The sequence below is a fragment of the Caloenas nicobarica genome, chromosome Z (assembly GCF_036013445.1).
Source record: "Caloenas nicobarica isolate bCalNic1 chromosome Z, bCalNic1.hap1, whole genome shotgun sequence".
Lineage (NCBI taxonomy): Eukaryota > Metazoa > Chordata > Aves > Columbiformes > Columbidae > Caloenas > Caloenas nicobarica.
Window position 1 is genome coordinate 37598742 of NC_088284.1, and position 22483 is coordinate 37621224.

Genomic DNA, 22483 nt, shown 5'->3' on the forward strand with positions numbered 1-22483 from the left:
CCAACGGCTAACGGCTGATGGTTAACGGCTCCCCGCCCCGCCGTTCCCCCCCAGCGCCGCAGGCGTCGGCGGGGGCGGCCCCGCAGCTCGCGGGCCGCCGCCACCGCCCCCCCGCCGCTAGCACTGCCCGGCGGAGCGCGGCCGGCGGCGGGGCGGACGCTGCCCTGGCTCCCAGACAGCGCGGGGACGCGCGGCTGCGGATTATTGCAGACTAAGCAGTCTGGCGCTGCAGCAGCGGGCGGGGGGAGGCGGGCGGGAGCGGGCAGGCGGGCGGGAGCGGGCAGGCAGGCAAGGGGGAGTGTGTATGTGTAGGGAGGGGACGGGAGGGGTGGGGGGAGAGCTGGCAGCCAGCCAGCTACCATCAGAATTAGCTCATTGTTCCATACAACCAGCACTGGCAACCAAAATCCAGCCTGAGAGAGAGGGAGAGAGACTTTCCCCTAGCCACCCCCACCCCTTTTTCTTTTTTCTCCAAGGCTGCACTTTGGAAGAGGTGCAGTCATTCTTCCCCACACCCCCTACCCTCTCTCCACTCCCCCAACTATAAATTCCCTTCTGTAGCATGCTGCCCTTTTTAAATCCACATTTGTGTTTCAGATCATGTAGAAAGGACAGAAAGTGAGCAGGGAGCGGGGGCTTTTGTCTGTAAGTATATGCAATTCCAATCCACAGAATTTTATTTTTTTTTAATTAATCCTCTCTCTCTCTCTTTGTTTCTTTTCATTTTCTTTTGTCCTTAGCTGGACTTTGCTGCAGCTTGCCTTTCCCCCTCTCGGTGCACATTTCCAAACAGGCTTTCTTAAAGAAGATGAGAAAACGTGCAGTATATGTATTTAACTCTTTGTCTTTATGCTTTACGGCTGAATTTCTAGGCTGGGGATTTTTCTGCACACATGCAAGGGGAGATGAGAAGTGGTTTACTAAAACTGTTTATTTTCTTTTTTTTTTTCTTTTGCACTCCACAAACACCAAAATGCATTTTGAACCTAATGCATTTAGCTTTTTTAGCATGCATGCAAGGCTCTAGGATTGGTTTTTCCTCTCTTTTCTTCTCCCTTGTAAAACGAATCTCCCTCTTCTCCGCCCTGACACTGGATTCCTCTCAGGCTGCTAGGGTTTATTTTTAGAAAGCAGTCATTCTTGCAACAGCCTTCTGCCTTTTTGCATGTGCAGCAGTTAAATTTTGGGTTGCTCTTTTGAGAAAAAAACGAAGCAAAACAAAGCCAAATATATTTTCGTGCGCATGTAGTTATGTGCTTTCTTTCAAACATTTCTGTGTACATTTATAGATATATGAGTTTGCAGTTTTAAATTCAATATGTATGTGTGTGTTTGTGTGTAAACATGACTCATACCTAATTACATTTCATACATACACACTATAGGTAAGAAATATATAATCAATAGAAGAGAATTTTAGTTTTTCTCAATAGATGAAAACTGATAAAGGAGCTATGCTACAAATTCAGTCAATTAAGAGAGTGGTAATTTAAGGTACCATTAAATGAGGTAGGACTTACTCTCTTTTTTTCTCTCTCCATTTAAAATAGGAGGGTGTGTGGAACAGAGAGAGAGAAATCTGGAGGTTATGTAATGCAGTGCCATTTCCAAAAATACCTACTCTGTGGGCCATTACATTGTGAAAGCCTGACACTTATACTTGTTTCTTGATTGCAAAAGAACACACTTCGTAGTATGTCTGAGAACAACGGACCACCTTTCCAGTAAGCATAGGGTGATGGGGTTTTGTCCTATTCATTGATTTTTAGGTGTGTTAAAATTAGGTATAGTGCTCTTCAGAGATATACCAAGTACTAAGAATAGCATAGGGTTCTGCAAATCCAGGTAACGGGGATTCCTTTGTCCTATATTTAAGCCTACAGACCACTGAAGTGCAGAGATGCATGATAGATAAGCATAGGTGTGGTTAGAATAATTCGCATGACTTTAATCTTAACCACTGAAGCTTATACTTGGTTCACCCACGGTTATGCTGGCAAAAAATACCTATTAAATATTGTGACAGTTGGAATTACTTTTTTTTTCATTTTTTATTTTTTTAAATTGTTTTCAGATTGTTCTCCTTGTGTTACTTCAGAGAAACTGCAATCCCAAGACTTAACAGAATCTAAAAATGGTAAGAATTAGTTGCTTTAGCAAAGAATTTTTACAAAAATAAAAATAAACCTTCTTTCCCTATCCCCAATGTTTATTTATAACTATGACCTTTGTAAGACATACTTTTTGAGGCTATGGGGATCTGACATACAATGACGGATGTACTCTGAAAACCTTCGTATGTTTGATCTTTGATTTTCTTGCCTGTTTTTTAAAATAAAAATGTGAAATCCCTCTTTGTGCAGTAAGGCTTATTTAATTGAAACAAGAAGTGTTTAGGTTACTATGAAAAATACACATCATAACACATGTAGGAATACATGCAGACAAAACAATATTCAATAATTTCAGCACCACCACCTTCCTCCTAAAAAGAAGAAATAGGTCATTGCACTTCAAAGTGAAGCAGATTTAATGTTAAATCTGTCAGGGAAGTTCGTAAGACGCAAGGTAAATTTTCTTGTTATTTGGTAATTTTTTCAGGTTAGCTTTTCTTTGTGGTACAAATCTGTTCCAGAAAAAAATGTCTAGGCCTCAGCCCAACTGAACTTACAGACACTTAGCTGAAATATAATTAATGAAAAATATTGAACAATGATCCATTTCCTTCAGTGATATGTTTATATATTTACTGATTTAAGCCCATTTGTTATATTCTGAGATACCACTGCTAACAAATACCTAATTTTAAAGATGAAACTTTATAAATCTAAATATCATCTAAATGTGGTATTCTCTGAGAAGGACTTTCAGAATCAGCAGGACAAAGAAAATTGTTTTTAAGAGAAAAAATACATAAGGCAGGCAGAATTAGTTTAGATGCTGTGTAGTCATATAGCATTCTTGATTGAAGATGCAGCTATCCTTGAAACATGTCTGAATACATGTCCTGACATAAATGTGATATATTTTGGGTGCTACATGATAGTATCATGGTCAAAATCTGTTAATGTGTATGAGGCAATTGCTTGTCTGAAGTAGCATTGCATAGGGTGTACATTTGAACAGAATATTTTCCAAAGTGTGAAGTTCTCAGGAACATATTAAGATTGCGTTAAATTAATTGCATTAACTATATTATTCTTGTCTGGTTCTTTGGGTTTTTTTTGATTTGTGGGAGGAGGGATGATCAAAGGATGTTTAAAATAAGCAAATATAAAATCTATTATAAAGGCTTTATTTCTTCTTGGCTCTTTGTTTTATATTATTCCTAGCTGCAAAAATAAACCTGCAAATTCTGGAGTTTTAGTCTATTCTGGAACCTACTTTCATCAAAGTGCCTTGCTCATCTGTGTATAAATGAATAGTTGGGGGTGGGGAATTAAAAGAGGAATGATTCACTTAAACTGTGAATAGAAATCATGTTAAAATACATTTTGTTCACAGAACTTTGGAATATTGGATAAGGCAACTGTTTTCCTACCAACACCAAGGTGACAATCAGCCCACATTTTTGGATGGTATACAGGCTGTTATGTGCAATATGTGCCTATCTATGGAACAAAAGATTATTTTAAGTTTAGTTGGGCATAAAATAGCCACTGATTTTTACCAGCAGATGGTTCTATAAATCTAGCAAGGTTCCTGTAGTAGTCAATGAAACCAGTTTTGTAAAGCCAGTCTCTGGACCAGAACATAAAATACAACTTACAGCTATCCAAATGCATAAAATAAAATGCAGTAACCCACCTGTGTAGTCCTATTGTTTGTTTTGCATTGTAACATAAATAAAAATATAATTTGGCTGTTTTTGCATTTTTGTTGTTATTAAAAGGCCCAATTCTGATTTTGTGATTGTTGATCAGAATTTCAATATAAGAAAGACTAGGTTTTGCCCCAACTTGCAAGGTTTACTAAGATGTTATACTTGACAGAATCTCTTCCTCTACCACCACCCTTTTTTTCCCTTTCCTCTTTTGGCACAGTAACACCAAATGTAATTTTAAGACAGACCACTGACACACTTTCCTTGCAGTAGTGGATGTACTTTTCATTGGCATATTTCTATTTATTGCAAGTGTCTCCTTAGCCATTCTAATTTGCAGGAAAAAAAGTCTTCTTTGCATCTCAACACTTTCTACACTGAAACACATGATTGTGTAAGTGCTTACTTTGTTTTTGATGTAATAGCATATGCCAAGGCTCTATTCTCCTCTCATTGGTCAGTGAAAATTTAGCTGATGCATTTCACTAGGCTGAACTAAACCTTGAAAAGTGGGGAAAAATGACCTGCTTATTCCTTTGCTAAACTGAAAGTTCATTAATTATTTAGCTAAGCTACAGTAAAATTAAGAGTGACGAGAATAAACTTGTTGAGTGAGAACAAATGAATTCTTGGTTTAACTTCACCACTTGCCTTCTTAGTTTCTCAATGTTCTTATTCCATAAAATGTTTCTTAAACTGCTTACAAGTAAAAGCAAATAACTTAGCAGCTTAGTTTTCAATATTACTTTTCTTTTTCCTAGACTTGGAATTATAATTTCCTCTAACCTGGTTAATTAATCGTTCTTGGAGCTGTGTAATAATAACATCATCAATAATTTCAAATAAATAGAAAATCAGAAGAGCGTACTTTCTATTCTTCTTACAACTTTAACTCATGGACATTTTGAGTCATCTTATACAAGAACAGCTGCCATTTGAGGATCTGTCCTTACTTGTGTATATTTCCTTAAGTGACCCTCTAAAGGAAGAAAGAGCCTTTTATATTTGTTTGCAATGCATGAAGTCCTGAGGTGGTTTAAATTGCTATTTTTATTTGAAGATCTTGAACTTCTTTATACCACCTTCATGGAAAGTACTGTATTTTAGGAAAAATTAAGGAAAAAAAAAAAAGGTGCTAACTACCAAAAAAAAAATTTTTTAAAAATTTTTTTGGCCTATGTGATCCAGTCATTGAAACAAAGGATCTTGTCAGAAGAGTAAGAGTAAGGAAGTCTTAATTCCAGTTTTCAGTGACCTCAAAGACTTTTAGCAAAACCAGGAAAGGCTTTTTTAATGGTAAATTTTGTTTTTAAAAAAAGAGATCAAACAGGCGTTTTAGAGACTTGACAAAGTGATCTCTTTGCTTCTGAAGCACTCAAGTGTGTCCTTTTCCCCTGCTCATCTCGCAGTTCATTTCTGGACTTCAGTTCTGAAGAGTTTTCAGTGCAGGTCCTAAGGAATTTAAACTAATATAAAAGTAAAAAGTATCAGTAAATAGATACATCCTTAAAAATTTTATTTTGACCTACCTGAAAATAAACAAAATATATTCTAGAGCATCTCATTAATTTATTTCTGTCTTACTGTGATTAGATGGCTTTCTTCTTAAGCACTAGTGGTATGGAATCTCTAGCATAGGTGTTGTACAGTATAGCTGTGTCATCTCAATACAAAAAGGCCTTGGAAGGAGGTCATTTGGGCTGAACACATCCTGTAGCATATCCTTGCCTGAACTGGATCAGATTTGAGGTTTTTCTATTATTTGCATTTTCTGCATTTTATAGTGTGAGGGAAAAAAGAGAAAAATGAGATTATGGCCTTTCAGAAAACTGTTGGAGGAGAAGCTTTTCTCATTAAGTCAGAGAGAAAGAAATGACTACCTGCATTTTGTTGAAGAGAGAAAAAATCATCCCGTTTTTTCTTTTCGCAGTTCATAGGGAAATGTGTAATATCATTTAAGTTAGGTAAAGGTATTTATGAGGCAAAGCTTATATTTAAGATTTCATCCCAGTTTAGCCATTACAGACCTTTTTCCAGTGAGCTATATGCTGGTATCTTTACACATTCTGTAATTTTCTGTGTCTATAAAATGATTTCAACTTAGTTGGAACGACTGTTCATAACTTCGGGATTATCTGTTGAGAATGGAGCCTGGGATTGGTCTGGCAAACGCAGGCTTTATTTTGAACCTTTTATATGCTCTGAGGAATAAAAATAAAGCTACTAGGATGATACATCATGTCCAGCCTAATGCTGGATACACACTGGATGAATGCAGCTCCTGATCTGGCATGAGAAGGCTCATGCATCTTAGTTGATTATTACCAAGTCTGGAACTTGAATTTCCTTCATGGTAGTTCAGGGCTGTATAGGACTATATCAGATCCTCTTCTTTTCCTGGGTAGCCATGGGCAGAATTTGATCAAGAGCAGTAATTAAGAGGGATGAAAGCTAAGCAGTTTTGGCCACCTGAATGTGTATGTTGTGCTTTTTTATTATGTTTATGTATTGTGCATGAAGAAGACATTGGATGCAGTTTGCTCAATACTACATGGTTCCTGAAAATTTAGGGAGAATTAAAGGCTTTCCATCTTACAAAATAAGTAAGCAGAAACACAAACCCACTTTTTGCAATACTTCTGCCAAGTCAGCTGGTCAACTGTGCAGAAGAAAACACCTTTACTTGATTGTGGCCAGAAAAATTTAAAATGGGGTTTTAAAAAAAGTAATTTTTGTCCAAAGCTATAGATACTGTGCATATTATATGCGCATATATATGTATGCGCATATAATATGCGCATTAAAAAACAAAAGCTCTGCTTATATACGTTTTATCCAGTCACAAAACATGCATGCTCTGGGTGTTGAAATTATGTGATTATGTAACAGCATACTTCAGCTGAACAGAACTGTGTTGACACATGGAGTTGGAGGTTTACATACTACTTTGTCCAGGACAAACCTCTACTGAACTTTTTTGCACAAAGCCTGAAATCTTGGAAAATCAAAACTAAGAATTAATATGCGTCTTATAATACTACAGTCATAACATTGATTTTTAAGTCGCTGGGTCTAAAACCTTCACCAACAATCTTTGCTCTTTTTTTGCTGCCCCACACCTGATCATTGTGTGCAGGGCTAAAGAGAGGGACTACATTTAATACCCCTAGAACAACTTCATAAACATAATTCAATTAGTATCATTGACTAGGACAGGATATTTTAATAAAAATATTTTTAAATATTTGTATTTTGTTTTTATTTCAAATTTTTATTCACCTCATTAAACCATATTGGTTGAGGGTACAATCTGGAAAGGTGCAAAAATGTTCTTTTCAAATGTTTAATGTAGAATCATACTATGAATCATTGTTCGAGTGTTACATGAAATTCTATTTAGACTGCTGGTCTGGCAAATTAACGGTAGCACTACTGAATGAATCCCTATGTAAATGTTCCTGGGAGGATTCCTGATGTTTCCTTCTGTAAATACTGCATTTAAAAAAATTAAAAACCACCCTCAAAACTGGTAGTGTTTTCTCATCCTGCAGGAAGAAATGTTTCTAGATTATTTTTTTTAATACTAGCCTTATTGTCTGTCTAATAGCGTAGCATACCTGTGTAAGAATAAGTTGAAAAAAGTTAAAAGAAATTTGGGTGTTCTTAGTGAAGGTGCTATAATGCTTGGCTTAATATGTACTTTTTAAGAAAAGACTCTTGAATTCTTGCAGCACTGATGTTTAGAAGGCACGCCTTGGCATCATAGAGCTACTCAAGCTAAAGGGGAACATATCTTCCTTCTTTGTTTTTACATGACTATATCTGTGATAGATCTCCATCATGAAAGAGTATGAATTTAAATAACTCTGTTCCTGCTGTCAGAAGAAAATCCTGTGGAAATATTGGTAAATGTCCTTACCCTTAATTTTTCAGCTAATGAATTATATAAGACAGCATATACAAATCCCAGAAACAGTACTTGGCAGGAAAGTTATTTTCCTGTGTGTCTCCTCATTAGAGGAGTTCCAGAACCCATGGATATTTTATTAGTTTCAGCATACAGAACATACATGGTAGTTTGAGTTTTTGTATTTGGAGTAGAAGTTAAGCTACGTTAAATGATACTAGAAGCTGGTAATATGGTGACTCCGGGTAAACATACCATAATGCTTTGGAGCACCTGTTATGATATCATTGGCTGTGATCGTTACATCTCTTTTAGTGAGGTAAGTACTGACTGTACAATGTGGTTCTGTCTCCTATTTCCAAGAGATTACTGGGGCTTTTAATACTTGCCTGAAATATGCTGGTTGGACAAAAGATTGGTATCTCATGAGGGAAAAGGCTTTCATGGCTGGGCTCTGCAGGAAAGCAGTCAGCAGGGGCAGAGAGCTTGCCAACACTTGGAGAACAACATCACTTGTTGGATTTCTGTTCATTTTTCTGGTATGTGTGAGAAGTTTAAAGAAAATTAAACAAAAAAACAAAACAGTTTTTGTCCAAAGCAGTGTATTAAGTCTTCTGTAAGTTACAGTATTCAAGCCATTAATTTAGAAAATTTATAGGAAATTAAAAAACAAAACATGTTTTGGGATTCAGCTTAGGCTATACTTTTTTTGTACCCCAAAATTGGAAGGAGGGAATTGGGAGAGCATGCAGGAGAAGCATTATTCTGGGCTGTCTCTGGTCTTATTCTTTCTTCAGTATTGCCCTACGGGCCACTGTTCTTGCTGGTCTTTCCCTTAAAAACAAAACTCAAGCAAGCAGACGAGGCTCAATGGACTTTTTGGTCAGGCCGTGACCATGCTACTTCTCTTCCTCCTCTGTTGCTCCCATAATTTGGCAGTGTTGCATGTGGAACTACTGAAGAACTTACCTGTGCAGCCTTTGGTCCTGAATTTTGCTGCCATGCTGTGTTCACCTGACTTTGTAACTCGGGGCTTGTTTCTGGTCTTGTTCTCCAGTAACCATTAGATGTAGATACAAATGGTTACTGATTAAACCTTTTATTACCTTATTGCACTTGAGCAAATCACAAACTCGTGTAATTGACTGAAAACTCGAATAATATTTTAATTGTCTGGCTTGTTAACTGTTGGTTTTTTGTGTGTGCATATTAAGTAAAATAGCAAAAGCTATCATTGTAGTACAGAGGCAAACAAAATGAAGTGAAAAAGGTGCTGGATTGCACTGGATTTTGAGTTTGGTTTTCTGGAGTAATGTTTTACGTTTTCAGAGTCCACGCACAGAAATTTACTGGTGGAATAGTTCACAGCCATTTCATCGGTTAATGAAACTTTCTGTATAATGTACATTTGTTTCTTCTTATTGTTTGGGAATAATTGCATTTCTTTTCCTTTCAAGGAGTGTGATAGTCTGGTAATGAGTATCTTTGTTAAATTCATGAATTCAGTCAGAAATTAGATGAGCATTTATGACAGCATTCATGATGTACCACTTGATTTTTTTCTCTTACTCTTCATATACATAGTAAATATTAACAAAGTTTTCGATGGTTTTTGCATATTAATGAAGTAAAAAAGCAGCATGAGAGCACTTGCAGCACACAAGCTAGATTCATCCTGACTAGTGCAGAAAAGTGCAAATTGATCTCTGTGCCTAAAATTTGCATTACACTCGGTGTGGGGAGGATTCTTCTCCAGGGAAAAAGGGTGTTGTCTATAGCTAGCCTCATTCAATGATGTATGGCAGAATACAGCTAAAGTTTCTGTTGAGGGTGCAGGCCAGCTAAAGAATTTGGCAGAAGTGTGCTGACTATACTCAAGCTATAATAGCTTGTGTTTTCACCCTCCTCAACACCATACTCACACAGTTTTGGAGGCCAGTAGTCACGTAACAGGCCTCTTGGTTAAAAGGGCGTGCTCCCAGTGCTTAGTGTCTAGCAGCATCCTTTCCTGCAGCAAGGCTCTCTGCAGCAGTAGAGCCCATTAGTCTTAAAAGCGTGTTTTAGCAAATTTTGTGGAGTCACTCAGAAAATTTTCTTATATATGTCATGGGTTTCTGTAAGTACATATATAAAAGATACAACCTATATAGTTTGGGTTAGGACAGGAGTGAATTCTTCCAAGAGGCTGATACAGATGAGACAAAATAGGAGACTACATAGGAGCAGACACTTAATTTTAAACTGGATAACAGAAGCTTTAAGAACTATGAAAGAAAAAATGAATGAAGATGGGCTTATATGAGAAGTTTTGTACTTAAAATCTAGAAAAACTACTTCCAAGGTCACTTTCTTATGTTGTGTAGGAAAGCAGCAGACTTCTGTGAAATTGACAGAAATTGAAGAAGTGATGCACGAGGACTGCAAAAAACCTCTAATGAATAAACTTGCCAATTCATGTGCAGCATGGAGAGGGGGATGCAAGGAAGAGCATACTTGTCTCATTTAGGCTTTTTCATCTGTTATGTGGTTGTGAGTTTGAGTCATCAGATGGGAAGGAATAAAAAGCAGCAGTAATATCTTCCCCATGAAAAGGCAGAGCCATCAAAGGATGCTGATGTACACAAGTCAAAGGCAAGTTCAGATGTGCAGTTGTCCTGCCATGTTCTGCTGATGTACTGCCATGTATTAATTCTTCCTGTAATGGCAGGCAAAGTCTTGCCAAAAAGGTGGGCCACTTGGAGCAATCCCAGCCAGGAGAATGATTGTGTAATTCTTCATCAGTTCTCTTAAACTGTTTATCTACCTTATCTGCTGTGTGAAATTAACCAAGTTTAATGATTGTAAGTGATTTCTTCCCCCCACTGATTTTTCAGTGTTCATGGCACTGAGAGAAAAACGCACTGCCCTGACAGTATACTGAAAATGTGAAGACAGTTTATTGGTGATAGCTGTCTCTGTACCTTAACCAGAGGCTCACACTTGTGATGCAGAGCTACACACACACACAAAAGTGATCAAGTTCAGAAAACTGGCAGGCCTCACACGTGCTAAACCACATGTTCACACTACTTTTAAATCATTAAGGTAATGTAATTAAGTTGCATTTTAACTTGGGCAAGTTGCGGTTTCTGATGTTTCAATAGGCAAAGCTTTCTCACTGAGCCTGTTTCAATCAGCTTATCACAACAGCAGCATCCCATTTGATCATGAGTACAGCTTCCCCAATAAAACAAAGGTTAATCAAAACTTCACTGACTCTGAAATAAGGAGTAATGATGAGCACTCTTGATGTAGCCCTGTCATTGCCCTCTCCACAAGATTCAAAAGACAAGGCTGATTGAAAGCAGACTGCCACCCAATGAAACTCTTGAGAAGCAGCAACCATTCACCTGACAATTGCTTTATATATTAAATCCTGCATGCTAGGTTTGGAACATGGTGGACATTAATATTATATGCTTTCATAATGTTCCCCTCATGCTGTTAAAAATAAACTACTGCAGATGGGAACATTACCACTTGCACTGAAGTAAATGCATTGATCTTAGCACAAGCTTTCCTTCTGGTTCTGTTTAAAATGAATTATTTTTTTTTCAAAACAGAATTATTTATTTGGTGTTCCAACAGTGGTGAAGTAAGATTTTCTGTTTATTCATCTGGATTGTGATGGTAGGCTGTTGGTTACAAAGAGAACTTTTTACTGCAGTGGGAGGCATTTGAGGGATTGAGAAGCACCTGGTAGAATGTGCTGGGAAAAGTTGCTACAGCTCAAACCAGCTGGTAACTAAGAAACTTTAAAAAACCCCAACAACCTGCAAAATTATAACTCTTTCATCTTAGCAGGCAACTATGTTATCATTTTTTTTTTTGCAAAAGAAGGTGCATCAAGACTCCATTTGTAAAAAAAAAAAATGTGCGAGACACTTTCAGTGATGCCGAGACCAGCTGCAAAGGAAATAAACTACAACTTTTCCTCTAGGAGCCTTAATACCATTGGTTTGTGTCATCACAACAGAGAAATGGTGGTGAAAAATCCCCAAACTAAAGAAATATTGGTACGGAAATTACGAGCAGTGCTCCTTTCCAGCTACATGGCTCATCCCCAAGGGAGCACAGCAGGAGGATGGCCACTCTCTGTTCTGGGTTAGCTGCTGCAGACACACAGCCCTCCATCCTCACAGCTGTGCAAGTGTAGTTTGAGTGCTGCGAAGGGGAACAGCATACCCCTTCTCTTGATCATTTTACTCCCCTGTTCCTTGGCACGTGGCCGTCTGTGTCAGCTGTTAGACTGCTAATCCATACAGTAAAGCTTTTCCTCTTTTATTTTCCTTTTTTTTTTCTTCTAGATAGGCTAGGGCAGAATTACTACAGATGGCCAACTTTTATTTGGAATTGGGAATTTCTAGGGTGCTTGTCATCATGTCCTTTTTGTTTTAAATTTTTCCCACCCCAGAACTGGTTTATATGAAAAAAAAGTTATCTGAAAGTTCTCAAAAGGTGGTTGCTGATGTACTCAGAGCATGGGTCTTCACTAAGTTTGTAGTTTCGGAATCCAGACTGTGGTGGAATTCAACTCCTGTAAGTCTTGAATGAGACTTGATGAACAGGAATTCAGTTGTAGTCCACATGAATAAATAAATTTTTTTTAAAATTAAAAGGGATATAAAAAGTAAGTGCGGAGGTTTTCTTGCTTGTTTCTTAACTATAAAAGCCTTAACAGGAGTGTGCTCATTTTACTAAGTTTAGCATGCCTTAAATCTGTTTGTGTGTGGCTTTTTTTTTTTCTCTTGATGGATGTATCTGAAGGTTTGAAAGATGCTTTCAGTGAGTAGGAATGAAGAGTGGGTAGCACAAAATTACTTTTAGCATTTTAATATGACTGATACAGTAGACTTAGTCCAGCTCTGTTGAAATTATTTTATGTATCTGTTTTAAAGCTGGGCAAAAGTTTGTGCTCCCCTACTATTGCTCTTAAAGAGGACATGGCTTAAAATGGAAGAAGGCTGGTTAAAGAGAGCCTTTGCAACAACAACAACAACAACAAAAGTTTTTTTGTTTGTTGGACAGAGGAGAAAAAAATTGTACTCTAGCAGTCCATCTGGTTTTGGAAAAAAAAAAGTAGTAGTGAGTAGTTCTGGAGCCTGAGTGCAGTAAGAGCCAGTAAATAGACTGGGTATTTATTTTCCTCCACCTTTGCTTTTTCTAATTTTTAATCTTAATTTTTATTATTTTTATATTTTCAAGAGAATAGAGGCTTAAGAGTTCAAAACATGTTCTTTATAGATCAGGAATCCCTATTTCAAATTGGTGCTGATGTTTCAGGCAGAATTGCTTGTTGTTGTAGAACACTGTGTCAGACAGCACTTCCCAGATCAGTGGGTTTCTTTCTCCCTGACTTCTCAAAGCAGGACTGAATGCTTTTGTGTATCACATGCTCTGCCAGGAAGGCAGACTTCCAAGGGTCGTAATGCTGTTAGTCAGATGTTTAGGGATGATCCACTCTGATCATTTATGGATGAAGTTTACTCACTTCATTTTTTTTCCTAATGATTGTCAAAAACTGAGGCTATCAATTTGAGTCAGCTAATGACTCTTATGCCTTGTATAGATTTGCATTAACTTCAGTTTTCAGTCCATCCTAAAGTTCAGTAATCCTGTTCTGAATCCTGATACCTTTGTTATTTAAGCCAAGCCTGTACTTGCATAATAGTCACAGAGGAAGTACTAAGAAATGAAAATATGGTGTGTATCAATGGAAGCATTTATTTAGAAGTGTTTGCTTCTGCTAACAGCTGGAATGTTGTAAGCCTTATGTCATACTCTGTAATGAACATTGCTTTGCATTTTTCTCTCTCTATAGCTCAACTTGCAACATTATTATCAGTTGTTTTGAGCTGATGTAATTGACAAAAAGGTTCTTGCTGTGTTTTTAACACCCTTGTTATCAGTGTGTTTGAACATCTAAGCAGTTTCTGCATGTTATAAAGCATGTAGCATGATAAGTTGTTGTAGTCGTCCTTTTTTTTTTTTTTTTTCCTTCTTCTTTTATTCTCCCAGTAGATTGTAGTCAGTCCTGTGTGGACTCTTCTATACTGGCATCTCTTTTCCACTCCAGAATCTTCCTCCAGTTAGCCAGAATCCAAACCACGACTCCCCAGCCTTTCAGCATTGCTCACAAGGCAGATAATTACAGTCTTTTGGCTGGCCATTCAGGACTTTGGTACAGTTGTAGCAGAATAGCTACTGCATGTAGAGTAGGTCTACATTATTATCATCTACCAATACTGGCCACAGAATTTGGTTTTGAAGAGATATTAAGAAAACAGGACATTACTGATTTTTTTCTCCACATAAAATTACTGTGAAAGATAGCTGGGGGATTGTGTATGTTTTTTTGGGTGGTGGCAGTGGTGGGTTTCAGTGTTTTTGTTAGTTTGTTTGGTTTTTACTGTGGAGCATAGTTATGAATACTTTTTGCAGTTTACACCTTTACCCTCCTGCTTCATTCCCAAAATCCACCCTCAAACTCCAGTCCCTCTAATTTCTTATGAATTTAAGTTGAGGATCCTTTCTTTGTCATTTAATTGCAGGTGCTTATTTTATTCCTATTAATTTCTTAATAGAAATGAAAAGGCCCGTAGGCTAACCTGAATACATCTCAGACTCCATGGAAAATACAGAAGCTCATATTCATCATAATGAATAGTACTGTATTCTGATGTTTATTCCTTACTCCTGTAGGAAAAAACCATATTTTTGTACACTTTGCTGGTGTGAGCACTCGTGTCTTGTCACAGAGCTGAACTGCTATCGCTGTTCCCCACCATGACTTTTCACACAAAGAATATGACTACACAATAAAATCAAGGCACAGTTGCAGGATGGGTAATCAGTGATTATAAATAGCAACAGGAGAGCTCAAAGGTTACTTGGTATCTTTCATTCAAGCGTCTCGATTATTCAATGTGAGCATTAACTGATAAATTCAGTGTCCTGCCCTGTGTATTAGTTATTCTCTGTCAGCCATACTCAGACATTTTAACTGGCTTGTCTGTAAGCTAAAATACAAAATAAAACCTGATGCTTTAACAGGTAGAAAGCACTGTGGTTTGTACTGTGGAAAATCATGGCAAAGTGTATCAGAGCAGGCACTGCCCCAGGATCTGTGTTTTAAATTTCCCTCCTCTGCTTCCTACTTTGTAGTAGAGTTCAGGATTACCTTTTGGGAAGATGATTTAGTAATCTTCTGATAATTTCTCCAAGCTACATCTAGTCCAGTTGTGGCAACTCATAGTCAACATGCAACTCCACAGAAAGGAAAGCATTCCTCAGGTTTCCATATAAATACAATAGTAAGCAGGTGAGTAAAGCTGGTCCACCAGGTGTTTGACAAGGCAAGTTTTGATTCCTGAAGTGCAAACAAGTTTGAATGGTGTAATTTATAATGCTCAGCTCAAAACATTTACAGTTTGACATTCAGGCGTTGTGCAGAAAGAGTTCAATTCATAAAACTCCAAAGGCCCAGGAGGCAGATCCAGCAGAAAAACAAATTTAAGATCTTCAGTGTGGTGTGCAACTTGTACTTGACTACTTCAGTGTTAAATGAGAGCAAGATGAGGGAATGCTCTGATCTTCATCCTGAATTTGAGAAACTGAAACACAGGAGGTTTCCAGCTCAGATTCAACGTAACTGAGGTGTATTAGCCTGGCTTTGTTCACTCTAGCTTCACACTGTAGTCAGTGGCTGGCTTTGGATCTCACCAATTTTCCATAGTAAAATTTTCCTATAGCAGTCATAGGCCAGTACCTTAACTATTAAATCCTGCTGCCAGCTGTTTTATTGTATGTCTTTTATAATATGTTGGAATTCCTTTAATGTCTAAAATACAGGATGCTAACTCAGAATTATAGCTGTGTTAATGATCTTAGAAAGTAATAAGTTCTAGTTCACAGTTCCTTGTGAAAGGATTATCAAAGGTGTGTTGCCCTTGTCTCCTGCAGTCATCAACAAAGGTAATAATCTTCATTAAATGGTCTTTCATTGGTGACTTCTGGCAGAAGAGAATGACCATGTGGTTGCACAATGTTGTCAGTAAGTTTATTAGTAAGAATATCCTCTTAAACATAATTTCTTCAAGAAATAAAAAAAAAAATCCATCCTACGCTCTTTTTAAAAAGCCTATTGAATGCTGATTGCCATAAACGATATAGTTGAAATACTCTAGGGACAGATCTTATTGTCACGGGTACTCAAAAATAAGTACTGAGCATAAAATGCAGCTGGGTCTCTTGGCCAAGCTCAGCTGACATACTCTTGGTTTTAGTGATGCGGTCTGTCACATGAACACCATTTGATTGCATTTAATGAATCTCTCTTTGTTAGTAAGAAGTTGTATATATTTATGTCACTACAGGTTTATCAACGAAGGTTAACGATTTGGGTAAGCCAGAAAATCTTTCCAACCAGCCAAGGGGATGGGGGATTTCCAAAGGTAAAGTTACTTATATAATTTCTATCATCTAATTAGTTTACTAAGATGGAAGTTTTCTAAAAAACAAACAAACAAGCAAAACCAAACACTGTAAGTTCAAGTGATTTCATTTTATGACTGCTTCAAGCGAGCAGCCAGCTCTCATGATTTCATCACATGGTCTCATGGTATTCTGTTTTTCTTAAAGCCTTGGCTTCTTAAGCCAGGCGGTTAACTGAGGATTTCAGCTTTCATTTTAAAATGATGTTTTTAGCCTTCAAGCTTGCATAAAACATGGACTCTTGCTGGCTACATACCAAAAAGAAAACACACTGATTTTCAAGAGCTCATATTTCTTAAGCCTGTTGTATGATTTTACAGACTTGACATGCTTGATTTTGGCAAGTCTGTCTTAATAATGCAGATAAGAAAGTCAATGATAATGCAGGAGGAGGAAGGAGGTGTTGTTGTTTTTCTTTTTCTGTTGTTAAGTTTTCTGCTTGTGCTTTACCTGTCTTGAGTAACAAGCATACAAAGCATGTCAGTTTTCATCTGAGTTTGACAAGAGGTACTCCAGCATAAATGCAGAAGATGTGGCTTGTCAGACAAGATTCATAAGGTTTTGTTCTGCTACCATTGCTGGTTTCATAAATGTGAAACTAGATATGAAATTTGAGTAGGAAAATAAAACAGTTACTCAGAACCACAGAATGTACATATTTTATTTCCATATTACCTTTCATGACTCACTCAAAATCTGTGAAAAAAAAAAAGGCACGTAAGTAAAGGAGAGAGCTTATGGAAAAATGTTTTGATTGTTTCAATTATTATCTAGACTCCAGCTACTTGTTAACAAAACTCTGCTATTCCATCTGGATAACATTATATTTTCCACACTTTTTCTTTATAAAGGAACTTGTAAAATTTAGAGCTGGGCTATTTGCAGTCTGCTGTTTGCAGCTTCATGTGCCAGCATGCCAATCTTTAAATTAACATATATGGTGGTACTACCATTCTTAACATTTGAAGTATTTCAAAAGTTCAGCTGAATAGGTTGACAGATTACAATTAATGTGCTATATATGGTCATACTTACATTAAATGAATTTGCTAATTTTATGAATCAGCTGTGTGTTAACTAGATGAATTTTGTTCAAAATTTTAAGCTAGCAGCTTTTAGTGAGTTGTCATTCATCATTAAGCAGAGTTGCTCCTGAAACACAGGGATCAAGCTGTGAACTCTTGCAGCATAGCTAGTAACAATGCTGCATTATATTTGATTTATGAATGCTCGTGGTTTTATGCCATATATAGATTTAAAAAGTTTATCAAAAGGGATATTTCTCAACTAGTCAAAAATATTGTATTTCTTTTCCATTAAAGTGATTGGATTCCTGCTTTTTAAATATGATGGATTTTTTCTACCATTTATGTAATTTTTCAAAAGCTGTTTGACATACATTATCAAGGACCAGTTTTTAGAACTAGCTTTTTAAATTTTATTTCACAATTGATCTTCAAAGCAACTTGAATATTAGCTGCACATAATCTAGATTCCAGCAGAGTATCAGCCTTAACAGAAACTGGGTGTCTTTGGAATCTAATTTTTTTCATCCATCTTATAAAACTAAATTGCTGAAGAAGATGGCAGAAAGTGCTCAGACTTTCAGCTCAACAGTTTTGTACACTCAGTGCTAACCAGCTTGAACTACTGAAAGAATAAAGTAAAATTAATAGATTTTAAAAACCCTGTTATTTCACATAAAAGTGCTTGTTTGTTTGTTTGTTTTCATGTAACCAACAAATGTAAAATCATACATTTCTTAAAGACAATCTATTTCCAGACCTAGAAGGGTCATATGGAACTTTTTATCTTATGATTGTATGGCAGAATTTCAGGATGAGATTGTTTTCACAGCTGAAAAGGAACTGCCCAACACAATGCTTTTGGAAATTTGCCCAGACCTTTGGTCTGTGTAGTGCGCCTGTTCACATGTGTAAGTTTCTAGTTTTCTTCTCATATCCTGTAATGATACACAAGTATCAAATTCAGTCAACAAAAAAGCAAAAATATTATCATGAGGATGGAATTTTCTAGAGTCCTGTGAGGAAACATATTTGTGCAGCCGCTAAAATGTAAATGTTATTTTTTTGTTCTGAAATGGTCTTTTGCAAAATCCCCAGTTTGGCTCTGGCAAAGGTAAGGCATGTTTCTAAACCTTCCTCTGGCTTGCAGAGCCCTTCTGCTTATGTGCTCTTCAAAGTCTGCTCAGTTTCTCCATTTCTGATGCCCTGAAGGGAGAGGGCACCATTTGCCCCTAGAAGAGGATTTTACTCTTTGTTCAGCCAGAAAACTGCTCTTGGCTTTATGCAGTGCAGAACCCTGGGGGGAGTTCATCTACCTGAAAGCAGAAGTTATCCTGTAAACTGATAAAGACAGTGGGACAGCCATGGGATGGCTTCATTCCGAGCACAGGTAAATGTAGCAGTTATGGGTATTCCAGCGAAAATTGTGTCTTTGATGAGCCAGGAAAGAAAAGTCACTGAAAACTGCACTTCCATGGTAGTTGTGAGACTGCTAGGTGTTTAATTCTTAATTCAAAAATTCACAACTCTCAGATCAGAAAAACTGAACTTCGAGAACTTCGATTTCTTAAACAAACTAAAAGCAATCTGCTTGTATGACAAACATGTCCTAAGCAATAAAAGCAATAAAACATATTTACAATTCTGATCTCTTAAACACATAACCCACTGTGTTTTGTTGTTTAAGGTCCCATAGTGGCATAGCATCAACAAAATACTTCAAGCATGTGCTTAGCCTTTAGGCTTCCTTCTGAGGCTTAAACTGAATCAGAAATTTAAATACTTTGCTGAATAGGCATAGACTTCAGCCAGTGAATGTTTAAGTATGGTTAACAAAAACCTAGCGGAGACAGCTGGCTGATAGGGCACACCGTCTCCTTACTTGTCCAGAGACAAGTAACACACTACATGATCTTCAAGTGCTTCTTTTCAATGAATACTATAGGAAAGTCACTTAATGATGTATACTAGCTGCTTAAGCTGCAAGGTGTTTAAAAGATGAGAGGTCCAAGCTGTAAAAGGTTCTCTTAACAATAAGATGATATTTCATAACTAAGACGTACTTTTATGTTGAAGGCCAAGTGCAGCCATAAAATGCAGCTTGAGGGTTTAAAATGGCAAGCAAACAACTTTATTGGTAGACAATACCATTAACATCAGTTTTCTGATTACCCAAGTTAGTACTGAGTTGTACTTTAAAAGCGCCTCAGTGCCATCTGTCAATTTGTGGCCATGAATTTTGCATTCATGACACCGTGTCTGTCTTCTGTGCTTCACATGTGCAAAATAGGTAATTGCTCATTTTCAGCCATATTCATATTCCAGAACTACTGCACACAAAGCACCCGCAGGTACAGTTTTAGACCTGAGCTGTCCCAGACATTATGAAGGGCACACTGGTTTGGCAGAATGAGAAAAATAATTTTGAGGAATAGTGTAAGGATGTACAACTGGTGGTGAGCTGCAGAAAGTGTTGTCACTCTATTTCTTCCTCTGTAACTTTGCTGGAGTGGTTGGGGCCACCCCAGGTGTAACAAATGTCCAAATTCCCCAGTTCAGCAGGGGAGGATGGTTGTTGGCTCAAGCCTTGCATTTTGGCTGCTGGGGCACACTTGTCCATCCCCAGTTGAAATATTTTCCTAAGATGCTGTAAGTCTTACCTGTTTTTAAACAATCCTTTGCTCTCTGTGGCATTACTCTTTATTGTATCAATTCATCCATGTTTAGTAGGCATTTACTTCTGAGCTAAAGCTAGGGAACTATGGAAACCTTAGGATAGGAAATGGGAGAACCCCGCCGAATGGACTTCACAAAGCACAGCTAATACTGGTTTTTTCCTCTCTGCAGGGAAATCTCCCCATTTCGAAGGAAATAAATCGTAAGAAGGAAAGTGAGGCGGGAGGGGCATGCCTGGTTCCAGTAAATGGCTATGGACACCATTTCACCAAAATTGATTACCTCTACTGTTTTTAATCATAATTTCTCCATTTGTATTGCATATGGTGTATGGGTTTGATGAGGTCATGGTGTCATATATCGGGAATTGTTTCTGTGTAAATCATCAAGTGTAAGAAGAAACTATGGGACTCTGAGCCTTGCTTTAGAGAATAACAGTGGACAAACGTGTACCATAAAAAATACTTTTTAACATTCTGACTCAAGCGAAAGCTCTCAGAATTTCACACTGTGAATCCATGTTTACAAACATTACAGGTGGGCCTTCAGGCCTAGTTCTACCACAGCAATGTCTTCCACTACTCAAACTCCACTGCTCACACACAACCGGTAAATTGCTCTCTCCATTTCCACCATCCCAAACTCCTTCTTGCAGAGGCTGAGAGTCCCCCCTTTTTTTCATTTAGATGTAACAAACCTAGTAGTTTATTTTCATCGATTGTCTGTATATCTCTATATTTTATCCATGTACTCTTTTGATGTATAGAAGTAGTATGAAACTCATGGTTTCCTTGTGGTAAGTGATTGTGATGCTGCCACGGGATTTGAGACACTGATGAATGGTGCTATTTTGGACTTTAAATATGCTCCTTGGCAAGGTAGCTCTGATGGAGTTATTTTTTATTTCCATATTCTGAGAAGGTGTTGGTACTTTGTTTTTCTGAATGTTGTTCTTTAGACTGGACTGACTTGTTTACTTGTGTCTTCAGTGTGGCTTTCTTATTCAGTGCTGTAGGTGAGTAACTACTTATAGTGTACAAGTGAGGAACTGATTCCCTATCAGGGTCCACTCACAAACGTGCAGTTATAGTGGGAGCAATCACAAAACTGTAATTTACGTAAAATCTCCTTTCTGACTCCTATCCACCTAATGGAGAAAAATGAGCAATAATTTTCCACCAACCTCTCAAAATCTCTTTTGATTTTTGCCTTTATTAAAAAAAAAAAAAAAGCCTTTTTTTAAAGAAGGGACAAGCTGTAATGCCCTCTTTAAAAGCATAAAATAGGGGATATAGTAAGAAAAACACAGCTAATTTCTGGGAGAAGTCCTAAAGGGGAAGAGTACATTTCCACAGTACTGTCAACATGTGGACTTTACATTTTTGTTCTTGCTCCCAGACTACTCTCAATACAAAACAACGCAAAACACAAAACTAAACAGTATCATCTACTCATGGAGTGTTGTTGTGTTAGACACAGTCTGAAAGCCCACCTTGATTTTTTATATAACTGTCTTTTAGCTCTTCCTTTTACAGGGCAGGCCTTGTTCTGAACTATATTAGCTTCTGACTGTTAAATACCAATGCATGCACTGCACTTCCTATATTTCTTTCCTTTCCCCACCTTCTGTATCCCTTTTCTTGTAGACTTTCTTTTCCAATAGATTAGATATGTCTACTGTGCTGTATATAGGGCAAGAAGTAATATTCAGCAGTTGTGGCATTTATGTATAGTTGCAGTTGTGTACTGCTGAAAATGCAGGCTTTTGTAACAATGTGATCTTTAATAATGCACTACAAGTACCCAATGTATTTTAGCTATTTTAGTAGGATTTGTTCAATAAACATGCAAGCTCTAAGGATAGCCATAGTGTCTCTGTTTCCTTATTACAATTAGGGGAGGGCTCATTTTCTGTTTGTTTGCACCTGTTCTTTATGTGATTTCTGAGGTTTGGTTGGTTTTTTTTTTTCATGAATATTTGGTGAAGCAAAAGGTGATTCCTTTTGTTGTATGCTAAACAATAGCTATTAAGATAAACTAAATGCCAGACCTGGATCTGGGAAATGATAGCGGCCGGACAATGGTAGTCATGTATTTCACTTTCAAGACTGCTGAAGGGCTGGGTCAGATGTGACACATGATGCCATTTTTAGTAATCCCAGGAGGAAACTCTGGAGCTATGCATGGTAAATACAATATATTTAATTTTCCACCTCTGATAAACTGAATTAAAAAGCTCTTTTCCTAGTGTATGTAATATAGTTTAAAAGAATGTTTACATAGTCCTCTTTTTTCAAGAAACAAACAAACAAACTTCTACTGGTAAAAACGTAATATCTGCATTTGTAAGTTTTAGAACATATATTGACCTAGAGAGGTGGTAGTAGGGCAAGGATGGGGAACAGAGGAGGTTGGTGCTTCTCAGTTTGGCGAGGGGGCTTTCTGTAGCTGGAAAATTGATTAAAACAATTGGGAAAAAAAACCCCAGTGTATGTGTCTCACAGTCACTTGATGCAGTAC

At 37.4% G+C, this 22483-nt stretch overlaps 1 protein-coding gene across 2 annotated transcripts; it reads left to right on the forward strand.

Annotated features, from left to right (window-relative positions):
• Positions 1-398: 398 nt before the first annotated feature.
• On the forward strand, positions 399-21826 carry NREP (neuronal regeneration related protein). Of its 2 annotated transcripts, XM_065655481.1 has the most exons (5): positions 399-493; positions 598-645; positions 2075-2137; positions 16145-16222; positions 20135-21826. In XM_065655481.1, exons 3-5 carry the CDS (start codon positions 2135-2137, stop codon positions 20258-20260), a joined length of 207 nt encoding a protein of 68 aa, XP_065511553.1. In that variant the 5' UTR covers positions 399-493; positions 598-645; positions 2075-2134; the 3' UTR covers positions 20261-21826. The 2 variants fall into 2 exon arrangements, with proteins under 2 accessions (XP_065511553.1, XP_065511554.1); XM_065655482.1 differs by lacking the exons at positions 399-493; positions 598-645 and adding an exon at positions 1706-1724.
• Positions 21827-22483: the final 657 nt, after the last annotated feature.